At 37.4% G+C, this 13,044-nt stretch overlaps 1 protein-coding gene across 1 annotated transcript; it reads left to right on the plus strand.

Annotated features, from left to right (window-relative positions):
- Positions 1 to 766: 766 nt before the first annotated feature.
- krit1 (KRIT1 ankyrin repeat containing) lies at positions 767 to 11,759 on the plus strand. The gene is made up of 17 exons (XM_038279356.1): positions 767 to 987; positions 3,909 to 4,079; positions 4,239 to 4,392; positions 4,471 to 4,563; positions 6,765 to 6,894; positions 6,985 to 7,228; positions 7,308 to 7,423; positions 7,541 to 7,684; positions 7,769 to 7,925; positions 8,030 to 8,137; positions 9,893 to 10,049; positions 10,198 to 10,349; positions 10,456 to 10,622; positions 10,728 to 10,815; positions 10,907 to 11,113; positions 11,197 to 11,313; positions 11,459 to 11,759. The coding sequence occupies exons 2-17, from the start codon at positions 3,978 to 3,980 to the stop codon at positions 11,546 to 11,548; spliced, it is 2,226 nt and encodes a 741-aa protein (XP_038135284.1). The 5' UTR covers positions 767 to 987; positions 3,909 to 3,977; the 3' UTR covers positions 11,549 to 11,759.
- The last annotated feature ends 1,285 nt before the right edge of the window (positions 11,760 to 13,044 follow it).

Below are 13,044 nucleotides of genomic sequence, written 5' to 3' on the forward strand. Positions count from 1 at the left end.
CCAACCCGTTACTAGCATGGGGTACCTAATAAAGTGGCCGGTGAGTGTATAAATACTTATATATAAATAAATAAATTTGAAAGTGCCATCTGGTGGAGGAATAAAGTATTGCAGATACGACTCTGACTACATATCGGTTTCACCTGTTTCACGTCATGTGTATTTTTTTTTTTTTTCTAATTTTGACTTTAAATAAATTATAATGCATACAGAAGCAAACGCCAACAGTGGGGGGGGTGGAGAATATATGAAATCCCACATCAGATCTCTTCTCAGCAATTTGATCTGTTATGAATTAGTGATGCATGCATTTCTACCTTTCTAATACGGTGCCTGGAGTTCAAATTCAATGGATTAGAAAAATGTGGGCAGGGCCCTGCTTAATTTGAGAAAACCGCGCTTTAGACAGCGCATTAAATGTCACAAAGTACCGAAAATAACTACGTTTTCTCAGGACATTGAACGCCGTCGAATATAGTAAGAGGCGTTGAATGACCAGAAAGAGCATCGTTTTTTCGTGATGTTCGAGAGCTCTTAAAGGTGCATTATTTTTACCATTTCATGGCCATATTATATACGTGCTCGTTATTAATTAAAGCATAATTTCATAATTTTGTTTTTTAATTATGTAATTATTAATATTTCGTGCTTCCATAGTTTTGAGGTACAAAATAAAAAAATAAATAAATAAAGGCCATTTGTGGCTCATTCTGTTGCACCGTCTCCACCTTACCACCAGAGGTCTCCATTGAGCAACTGTTACGCCTCCTCAATGAAACGTAACGTGATTCCTCTGTTTGTGTCTGCAACCCTGCCCTGACTAAAACAGGCCTACCACTGCTTGAAGCTCCCCAAAAACTCCTCTTTCTCCGGTTGGTAACCTGGAGCAGCTTCCTGGCCCTTGACCCGTTGCCAAAACATTTAAAAGGCGCCGGAGAGCTAAGAAGGGAAGCGGAATCCGTTTTGGGAGCAGCCTCGGTGGATTCGGTAAGTTTCAGCTGATTATAGAGCGGAAAACCGGGGAAGAAGAGGGTACCGCTCCTGCCTAAAGGAAAGCTCATGGGCTTCTTTTTATATTATGATAATATATATATATATATATAAACACTTTCCATCTGGGAGTGCAGTATATGTTCACGAATAAAATACAGGTATTGAACCTTTTATGTAAAAAGAAGTGTTTAAAGTTAACAGTCTGGTTTCCGGGGCGTGACCTTTCTTTGAACTCAAGTCGTTTCATAGCAGTTGGTGATGTGGTTTCTTATTTTGCTGTCTCCTGCGTGTTAATGCATCATTAAACATTTAAAGCCTGAAAAGTATACAGGGAAAATGGGTTTAAGATATGCAAGTGGTAGATTTAAGCGAATTATCGACAAGACCAAATTTAAATTGAGGCTAAAAACCTAATCAATGTCTTGTTTACTACATTTAACTCCATCTGATTCATGAATTTACTTTGAATCTATTTTAATGTAAAATTGTGAGGCCATAGCTCAAGCCGTTTCATTCTTACATGTTTATTTATCAAGAAGAAAAAAAAAACTGCAAAACTTCTTGCAAGGTCCCCTCACATATAATGGTTCTTATGATTTCCTGAAAGTTCATCAAAGAGAAAAGTTCCTCTTTATTAATTTTGGAACCAAATTTATATGTCTATTTAATAAACCTTTACAATTTTCAAACACACACACACACACACACATATATATATATATATATATATATATATATACATATATATATATATATATATATATATATATATATATATATATACTTCAACATATCTGGTTTCAGTTTTGATGTGACAGAGCAAGTAGTGCTGCATTAAAAGCAATGGCGTAACTATCGAAAGGCAGAGACTGCAGTTGCTTAGGGGCCCCATTACTGACACCTGGTTGGGCCCCTACACAATTGTGGACTAGGACATCTCTTTACAGATGCAATGGTGCGAAAAATTCATGTTAAACCCACCTGATACTAGTTTGGCTGACCGGACCTTATTTATACCGCAACACATGGCAGATTTCAACATGATGGTGAGCCATTTAAACACAACACCAATAGCAAAGCAGACAGTGGTACTTTTAATTTATATGTTCATAACTGTGTATAATTCATTAGACGGTTAGTAAAAAAATACACTCATATCATGTGTTTTAAACTGCAATAAAGATCTTAAAAGAACGATGTATTTGAGTATTTAATTTTTTACAATAGGACTTGGAATTATGGGTAATCCAGAGCGTAGATTCAAATCATAACCGTTACGTACAACGTGTTAGCGACGATGGATACCAAAAAGAGGTACATAAGCGGATTCCAGAAAAGAAAAAGCAAAAGGGTGTTGTACTTCCTATGGGGCCCACCCAGATAATATTGCTTACAGGCCTATTGTTGTGTCGTTACGCCATTGATTAAAAGGCTGGTTGCACTTTATTTAACTAGCTGTTTTATTGTATAAAGGGCTAAGCAGGCAATGGGAAATAACTGGTCCTTAACAGGGCAACACAGAGACATGAAGGACGAACAAATATTCATGCAAACACCCTGACATACAGGTTATATAAATAATCCAAGCATTCATAATTTTGGAAAAAGCTGAACCACTTATAGAGAACCCTGACTAGGATTCAATCCCAATGACATGACACAACACATAGGCACTTTATTTATTTCTTTATTTATAGTATTATTTAGGGCTGCAACTAACTACTATTTTGCAAATCGATTAATCTGTTGATTGTTTACTTGATTAATCGATTAATAATTGGATAGCAAAAGATTACTTCAAGTTTTTTTTAACAAAATTAAACTAAAACCTTTCCATTTGAAGTGTTCTGGATAGAACATATTGCCAGAAAAAATGGTTTTATCATCTTAAATTAACATTTTGGTGTAGTTACTGCTCTAATTGGGTTGCTCTGGAGTCTCTATTCTCCAGTTCACGATTAATCAATTGATTACTAAATAAGGTCACAGTTATTTCAATAATCGATTAATCATGATTAATCCGATTCCTTGTTTCAGCCTTACTTTTATTATATGGAGAATACAAGAAACAATGTGAATCAAGCAAAGCAAACCTGTGTTGATCTTCACATGTCAGAAAATAGCTATAAAATTAAAAAAATTATATTAACGTCATATTGACTGTGTCAGCAATAATCATGTAGTAAATCATGTAAAAGAAGCAACCCCTCTAAAACTCATTGCTGGGAAATTGCAGCAAAGAGCAGCAACTAAGATGGCAGGAGTCTAAACCATTTCTTTTTTACTTTCATACAAACTTTAGGAATAATATTGTTGTTTCTGAGTGCAAATAAGAGTCATATTAACTGTTAGAGCCTCATTTTAGTTACTCACATCTTTAAATTCTGTACTAGTCAGTTTAGTATAGGTAAACCTGCTTTAAAAAAGCGAATATTTTTCTCTATTTTAACCTGATAAAGATTGTTTTCTTCCATGTGATGTTAAAAACAAGAGAAAAAAAATAAAAAAATAAATAAAAGTAACTGTGGGCGAATCTTGCATTCAGATAATAAGAAAAGTGGAAATGTTATGAAATGTAATAGAAAAATATAGTCTTTCAGTAAACCAAATATTCATTGGGGTATTTGCATTCGTTCAAAAATAATTCTTAAGAACATAGAAACCATATTTTGGTCAGAGTTACGATCAAATATGTTTATTACTTGATATAAATGTATATAGGGTAATTTCAGCATCTACTTGTGGTAAGAATGTCTACATCTGTCATGTAAATATTGTCACAACATCATTAGTTGACAAAAAGTGGGAAATATAGTAATTGGTACTTCCAATTTTGTGTTTGGAATTTGCATAAAGGAACATTTCCTGTCCTAAATAAGTTCCCTGCACAGTTTTGATGCTTTCTCTTCTTTCAGACATGCCTCTCCACAGTATTTGGCCTCCATGTTGGACGTTAACCTGCGCCTAAGAGAAAACGGGGCACAATGGGCAACGACGACGGCTCTGAAGAAGTGTATGTTGCCGTCATTCGCCCAAAGAATCAAGTCAGCCTGACTTCTAAGGAGTACAGGGCTAAAGCTTATGAGGTATGCAGAGAACTTGAACAATACTATTCTTTTATTAAAAGATAAATTAGATGCTGCTTGACAGATAATTACATATCTGTAGGGTTTGTTTAATGAGAGCAGCCTTATTCAGTGCAACATTTTTAATTGTTATTTTTTATTTTTTTGGCTCCTGTGAAGATCCTGTTGAAAGAAGTGCCTTTGGAGGGGAAGGAGAAGAAGCGAAAGAAAGTCCTTCTGGTGACAAAGATTAAGCCAGGAGACAAATCTAAATCCATATTGGATTATGTTGATGAAACCATAAAACCAATTTGTAATAACCAAAGCTTCATAGGTGAGATTCAGACAGGTTTGCACCAAACACGTGGTTTGATGCAACCCAAGATCACCTCAGTTGTGTTTTGCTTTGCAGGAAAGCGTGTGGTGCATATGAAGAAATTTAGTCTTGAAGCTGACAATGAAGGGAAAGAAGCCTCTCTTTTTGTGGTGCCAGTCAGTGTTAGAGGTGAGCCTGAAATGTTTTTTCCTTTGCTGTCTTAGTTACATCCCCAATGTTCTGTGTAATCACCCAGAGTGTAAAAGCCCAGCACAACCTTTTAATTGCAATTGAAAAGCTATCTGTAAGTTTGCTCTGCTTACACGGAAAAGGCGAGCAAGAATGAACAAAGCTCTGACAGATACAGGATAGTTTTACAGGTGACATAGTGAAGCACAGTGTTTTTGGAAGCATTTTGCTTGATCATTACACCTTAAAGCAAGGACTGCAGGCTAGATTGATTTCTACATCAAGACAGTAAAGCTATTTCAAGGGGCAGGGAACAAATCATTATACCCCAAGCATTTCCAAAGACAGCGGAGTCCTTTGAATGTAGAAGCTCTTCCTGAGGCCCTTTGCAGTTGCAAAAATGGGTGAGTGAATATAGTTATTTTACGAGGTGAAAATCCATAAAGCGTTTTTATAAAAAGGCAGCACATTACCTTTAATAAAGTTTATTAGACTTAGACAGTACTTTGTTGATCCCTTGGGAAGACTCCCTCCGGAAATTAAGGTTACCAGCAGCTTACAGGGCAAAAAAGTATGTAGTTAAATTAAGTTAAAACTAAGCAACAAACAAGTATTAAATTAAATTAAATTAAAATTAAGCAAAATACATATTTCATATTACCACATGCATCATGATTAATATGGCAAAGCAATATTTTCCCAAGCTAAACATCAGTAAAATATGTAATTATGACATAAAAACAATGATTTGTTTGTCACCGTCATATAAACACTGACAGTTTCTGTTAATTACTGATGTTGGTTATTGTTATAACTCTTAAGTTCAATTTATTTTCATTGGAAAGTGTGGAAAAAAACTTCAGTTAAGTGTTGCAATATTTTAACCACAAAATGGGTGAGAAACTCTAGCCTTTATTAATCAGTTCAACTTTATTAGTCTCACACTGGAGAAATTCACCTCTGCATTTTGACCCATCCCCTTGGTCTGAAATATTTCTAGGATCCCTATTAGCTCCTCCCACTGACTAAAACAAGTAACGCTACCTTATTAACGTTTTAGAGATTATGAATCAAAACTAGGGTGATAAAGGCTGAAGTTTCTCATCAATGGAGCAGCAAACAAATTGCAAGTCAATTCCACCTTTTCGAGGGAAAATGTTGACCTTGGAGTAAAAGAAAACCAGGAAAAGTTGTCTTGTCTCGTTAAATTTGAAGTAGCCTAATAGAATTCAGGGTCTTTATAGAAGCAGCCCTAATCCTCCCAATGAATTTGAGGGGTGAATTTGGGCTTGTGCATGTGCTGTGCAGAGGCAATCAGAAAATAAAAACAGTGAGATATTCAAATGTATATTTAAATGCATCTATTTAAAAGGATCCACAATTAGTTGTAACAACACTTTATGTCGATGTAAATAGAACACGGTAAAAATACTGTAAACTGCTTAATTTTAATACATTTAAATAAGATATTGTCACACAGACCATGTTGTTTTTGTCCATTTAAATTCTCAGTCATGTCAACTAAAACAGACTTAAATTAGAAGGCAAGTTCACTATCACTTTTTTTATTTTTTTATTAAGAAGCTTTGGGTAATGCATGTCTGCACTGTGTTTTTCCCACTGACAATATTTAGTCATTTATTAGGTATCATTTGAATGCAATTCATGATATAAAATCCAGTGTTATTGTACAGAGAGAAGCTGCTGCTCCTGCAGGTTAGAGGCTTTTCAGTTAAGGATGATTGGTCAGTTGCTGACAAGTGTCCTGGATTAATTGAGAGGCGGTGTCATATCGGTTACAACTACTTTGGGTTATTTTTCTACCACATTTCCACATCTAGAGAGCCAGTTCTGCGCAGAGTGAATTTATATATTTCTGGAATGGATTTGATCAGATTCTTAAGATCTTAAAACCATTCCCTTGTAGCTTTTGATGCATAAATAGGCTTGTAGCTTCTAAGAGATTATATTTTTAGCTTTAACCATCTTCAGTTCCGACCAGCGTCCCTGTTCTAACCAAAGAAAAGCATCACCTCAACATGGTACATCCATCACCATGCAGATTTATGTTGTTTTATTCAAATTTTGTAATCACCTATAGGATTTATGGTTTTGGTCAGATACGAGATACACATGTCGTTATTACCTCTGGATGATGCTGTATTAGTTGCTGTTCCTGCTAATCAAGTCTATCTGCACAGATAACAGCAAATCCACCCACAACTCCGGGAGCCCCAGCTTTTACTGTTTCCAGGACATCATGCGTGTCTGCAGTGAAACCAGCCCTCACTTCTGCTCCATCACTTCCAAGATGCTCCTGGCTTTAGATAAGTGAGGATACCGCTGTGTCATCTACATTTTTAAGCTGGGATGTATTTCTGGGCACAGCTGTCTAGAGCCTTTCCTTCCTTACCTCCACAGATGGTTAGCAGAGCAGCACACAGTCCCTCACGCCATCCCCGCCCTGTTCAGGCCAGCTCCTGTCGAGCGAGTCAAGACCAATGTGAACAACCCCGCTTACAGCAGCGAGGGTAAGCTGAGTGACGAGGGTCTACACATGGGGTACACCGCTCTGGAGATCAAGAGTAAGATGATGTCCCTGGAGAAGGCAGAAATGTGCATCCTGAATCCTCTGTTTGGCTCAGATCTGCAGTACACTAACCGGGTTAGAGATCTCATCAAACCACAGTCTGTCAGTGATTTAAATATGTATGTACATATAAACAATTCCTGTCTTCTTCTAGGTCGATAAAGTTATTATTAACCCTTACTTTGGTCTTGGAGCACCAGACTATTCCAAGATCCAAATCCCTAAGAGGGATAAATGGCAGCATGGCCCAAACTGTGCAGCAGAAGACAAGTGAGGGTTTAGTTGTTACATTACAACATTCACCATCAAATTTATCTTTCCAAAGCAAAGCTGAATAGTTGTCCTCCCTATGTTTCACCTGCTCTTTTCATATTTATCCTTGTCCAGAGAGCACCAGTGGGTGGATGACTTTCCTCTCCACCGAAGCGCCTGTGAGGGAGACACAGACTTGCTTTCTAAGCTACTGGACAGCGGTTTCTCCGTCAAGCAGCTGGACAGTGATCACTGGTCTCCCATACATTACGCCTGCTGGTAGGTCAGGTTTTCCAGCGTCTAGCTTTGTTGTGTTTTAAGGTGAATCATGCTTACATTTTACATGTATTTGATTTATTTTAGGCATGGCAAAGTGGAAGCAACAAAAATATTGCTGGAGAAAGGCAACTGTAATCCAAACCTGCTGAATGGCCAGCTCAGCTCCCCTCTTCACTTTGCAGCCAGAGGAGGCCATGCTGAGATAGTGAAGCTCCTACTGCAGCACCCTGAGATCGATCGGGTATAAAACACAGCTATGGATCTGACTTTGGTTTCCTCTTCTTTTTGTTGACCAAAGTCATAAACTAAATTCATTCTCATGCTGATTTTTTTTTCTGACTTCAGCACATAGAGGACCAGCAGAAGAGATCCCCCCTGCAGGTGTGTGAGGAAAACAAACAGAATGAATGGGAGGAGACCATGAAACTTCTGCAGCAAGCTAACAGCAAACCAGTGAGTCACACTCTCTGCTTTTCTGTTTTAGATTTGTTATGAAGAATGTATAAGTTTTAAACCAACAGTCTGTTAAACGTCTTCCTCTTTTGCCCCAACATGTAATGTCATTTGATTAACTTTCACACAAAGTAGTCGATTGTAAGCTGCGTTTCCATCAGCTCTTTCCTATATGTATCTTGAATTATCGCATCAGAAAAGATTGATGGAAACAACAAAATTCGAACAAACTGTTCTTGGCTTTTACACTTAAAAGGTTGATGCGCAAACCAAGAGAAGGAAACATTATTTTTTTCGAATCAGCTCTGATGTAGCAAGCTTTTCCTCACAATGGATCAGCTGTTTCTGCTGTCATCTTTCCACATAGTCAAATTATTTGCGTAAACAATGCTGAACGTAGCCTCGCCATAACTGACATGGTAACATAAGAATAGCTTCGCTGATTGCAACACATACATTAATAGTTTCCTCCATTACTGATATGTGGGGAATACTAGATTTCAGCCTCTACTTCCTATTTGTTACGCAATATCGACGACCGCATAGAAGGCCTTTGCGGTATTTGGTTAATTCACTTCAAAATAAATGGAAACATTGCAAATTCTAATTTTTACTTTATTTTGAACTTTTAAAAGTGCGCTTACAATTCATATTTCAGTTTAATGGAAACACTGCTGTTTTTAGAAATAATGCATGGTTTAAAGTTTGTACAAATTGTTTTCTTCGTACATGCATTAACCTTCCTGTCTTTCAACACATTGTAGAAAAAGAGACAGAAATAGTTTCACAGTAACAATTTTGTTTGGAACAGAGTGAAGCAGTTGGTTTAAGTCAGTTGAATTATTGATTTCTTCACCTACTCTAGTTACTATGCATTGTAAGCCTGGCTAGCCAGACTGAATTACACGGAGAGTAATTCAGTCCTGAAAACTATCGTTGACTCTGCCCAAATTTGGCCAGACCAATCGCATCGCATGTGGAGAGACTTTGCAATGCGTAAAATCAGCGACAGAATTACCCGATAATGCTGCAGCGCTTTTCTCTTAGCATAGCAACAGACTCGCGACCACAATGGAGCAATGTTGCAATGAAAATTAAAAATGTTGTAGAGAGCACACCTTATGTCGTCAGATTCTTTTAGGAAAAACCATCAGAAATCTTTCACTGGAGAGTTTATTCGACCGCCTGACATGTTTCACGGATTAAAAAATTACAAAAACAGAGCACATCATATCCGAACTGCCCCGATTGATCCTAACCTGACCCTGTTAGTCCTACCTTTTAAAATCGAGGTGTATCAGACTAATTCGCAGTGCCTGGTTCAGTCTGGCTAGCCAGGCTAAAGCTCTGCGTAAGATTTTTAGAGCCTACTTGCCAACTCTGCTTTAACTTGTTTATAACATTAGCCCTGACCTTTTAGTTCTGTTCTTTTCCCTGTGGTGTTGTGGTTGAAACCTTCTTGTTTTGAATGTTATTAACTAGGAAACCTCTTAAGTCCCTCACAGAACAGCTGGATAAAAACTTAAATCATAATTTTCCTTTAAAATTCAGTTTTCAGGCACTTTGTTTTGTCTGCCATCAAAAATATGATGATTATATGCTTGTAGGGTCATAAATTGTGAAGACATTTACAGGGTTTCTATTGTTAGAAACCTGTTTCTAATGGAAAGGTAACGTTATTTGCCACTAGATGGTGCTGTGTCTTTGAGCACAGTTCTAGAAGTCAAGTTCTGCTTTGTTTTTGTGCTCCCCAAGTATGAGAAGGTGCGGATATACCGCATGGATGGCTCCTATCGCTCTGTGGAGCTGAAGCACGGCAACAACACCACTGTGCAGCAGATAATGGAGGGCATGCGGCTTTCCCAAGAGACCCAGCAGTACTTCACCATTTGGATTTGTTCAGAGAACCTCCGTAAGTCGTGTCATTTGTGATAGCTCAGTTCAGGAAACATTTTTTTCCCCCCTTTGATAAGCTGCTTGAAAAAAAGTGACCTAATGTTTTTATCCATAAGTATTTTTATGAACAGATAACAGAAAGTTTTGTGTGTTTTGTTTGTCAGACCTTCAGCTGAAGCCATACCACAAGCCTCTGCAGCATCTCCGGATTTGGACAGAGATTGTGACAGACTTGACGGTGTTAGATCCTCAAAGGGAGACTCCTCAACTCTTTCTTCGCAGGGACGTTCGTCTGCCTCTTGAAATAGAGAAGAAGGTACCAGCAGAAGTTTGAGGGAATCTTTTGTTTGCAGCCGTTGCTTTGTTAGAAAAGTCGAGAGACATAAAAGGTGAATCCCACTTTTTTTTTTCTTTTAAATAAGGTGGAAGATCCACTTGCCATCCTCATCCTGTTTGATGAGGCTCGTCATTGCCTGCTGAAAGGCTACTTTCCTGCTCCGGACAGTAAACTGATAACTCTGGCCAGCCTTCTCCTGCAGATCATCTATGGAAACTATGAGAGCAAGAAGCATAAACAAGGCTTCCTCAAGTAAGACAGTTTTCAGATCTTCTTAAATATGACATGCTTTTCCTCCAACATTTACAGAAAAAAATGTGAAACCTGAGATTAATTAGATTGTTTTACCTCCAACAGTGAGGAAAACCTGAAATCAATAGTGCCAATCTCAAAGGTGAAAAGCAAGGCATACCACTGGACCAACAGGATTCTTCATGAATACAAAGTATATTTGCTTTTTTTTTTTTCTTTCATGTCAGACTTAACTTTCATCCCTCCTTTATGCATCTGATTTATAACCCAACAATCTCCATTAGGCTCTGAGCACCAGCGAGGGAGTGAGCAAAGAGATGCACCACCTGCAGAGACTCTTCTTACAGAACTGCTGGGACATCCCAACCTACGGGGCCGCCTTCTTCACTGGCCAGGTCTACACCAAGGCCAGCGCCAGCAACCACAAAGTCATCAGAGTGTATGTCGGGGTCAACACAAAGGGACTTCACCTCATGAACATGGAGACCAAGGTGTCGTCCCCACCTTCATATTTTGCAGTTTGCTTGTTCTGCTACACAGAGCCGGGTTACTGATTCTTTGTTCCCTGCTGCAGGTCCTTCTCATCAGTTTAGAGTATGGCACATTCATGTGGCAGCTCGGGCATGCTGACCAGTACTTCCAGATCCACAGCGGGGACAACAAGATGAACTTCATTGTGCACACAAAACAGGTAACTACTCCTGGGAATCACTACTTTCAATAAAAATGCCAGTCAAATTTCAGATGTTTGTTGTTTTTTAAACTGAAATATTATCTTCAAAGTTGAAAAACTTACCTTTACAGTGATTCTTCGTTGTTTCTTATTTTGCTTCCAGGCTGGCCTTATTGTGAAGCTTTTAATGAAACTAAGTGGACACATGACTCCAACTGAAAAAGGTCCTACGGATAAATATGCCTACGGCTGAGGACATTTCAAGAAACTGAATCTGCCAAAAACCTGCAAACACATCCCTTACACTGACCATCCTCACCTGGATGGAGAGTTCGACTCTCCAGAGTGGCCTTTTTTATGGACAGCAATCTAACCTATCTTGGTGTGTTACGAGTCCAGCATTTTGAATCTATGTAAATAGTTTTATTATTTAATGTTTGTTTTAATAAACAAGTATATATAGATTTGTCTGAGTACTCACTTGAACTATACAGTTTTTAACGTTTTATTTTAAGAGTAGACTATTCTGATTACTTTGAAAGTTGTAGCTTTTAACAAACACATGCATGAAAGACACATAAATTAGTGATCGACTAGTCTGCATAATAGGTTTTCTCTGACTATAGAACATTTCTATTAATCAGTTTTACTGACCAAAATCTATATATATATATATATATAAATCTATATATATAGATATATATCTATATATATATCTATATATATATCTATATATATAGATATATATATATACATTTTGTTTTAAAGAAGATTACTGGCAGCTATGTTATTCCTATTTTGTACCACTTTAGTATCGGATGTGAGAAGATTTCATTTAAGGCATTGTGAACAATTTCTAAAATAATTTGGTCATTATGCTTTGGATCATTATCTTGTTAAAACAAACCATGGGCAATATGCCCTACTACACTAGTACCTGTACTTCACCCAGCTCCTTTGTTTCCTGTCTTTTATTACTGGACAGATTGATTAATACAGGTGTGTCTGGCTAATGTCGCCATGGTTACTGAGTTCAGCCACACCTGGATTAATCAGTCTGCTCAGTAATGAAAGAAAGGGAAAAAATTGAGCTGGCTGAAGTCCAGGAAATAGTTAGGCATATAGCCCAATACAACTCATGTTTTATTTATTTATTATTTTTTATTTTTTTACTTTTTATATTAAGACTTAACGATTCTATTCTGCAAGGTTCCCTGGGTCTGAGGCATAGATGCAGAAGGGAACAACATCAGGGTTTTGATGATGTGTCTAAGCATCCACCTAATGCAACACAAAGACTCATGACGTATAGGCAGGAGATGACCTCGCTACAATTTCTCTGTTTTGACCTTTTTATAGATGTTCAATAACTCTTTTATCTATTCTTTAAAAACACTGCGGTATTAAAACACGTGTTTTTTTTCGTGCAATCAGTCTTTTATACTTTTTTAATTAATAAATCTACACACCTTGCTTTCAAAGCCAACAACATCACGTACACAGTTTTAAGCATATTACTCATTAACTCAGCAGGAGACTTGCAATTTCATTAAACAGTATTTAAAACTACTTTGTTTCAGGAATTCATTTATTTGGTTTGGCAGTATTAGGCACAATTATTATCATCACAATTTACAACACTAAAAGCATAACTGGAATTTCAGACAATTGATAATTCTTTATTAAAGAAAAATTTATTAGAAATAAAACGGACCCCAGCATGACATCATATAGCAAGACATCGCTTGA

The sequence above is a fragment of the Cyprinodon tularosa genome, unplaced genomic scaffold (genome assembly GCF_016077235.1).
Source record: "Cyprinodon tularosa strain WSP-4 unplaced genomic scaffold, ASM1607723v1 ctg15, whole genome shotgun sequence".
NCBI lineage: Eukaryota > Metazoa > Chordata > Actinopteri > Cyprinodontiformes > Cyprinodontidae > Cyprinodon > Cyprinodon tularosa.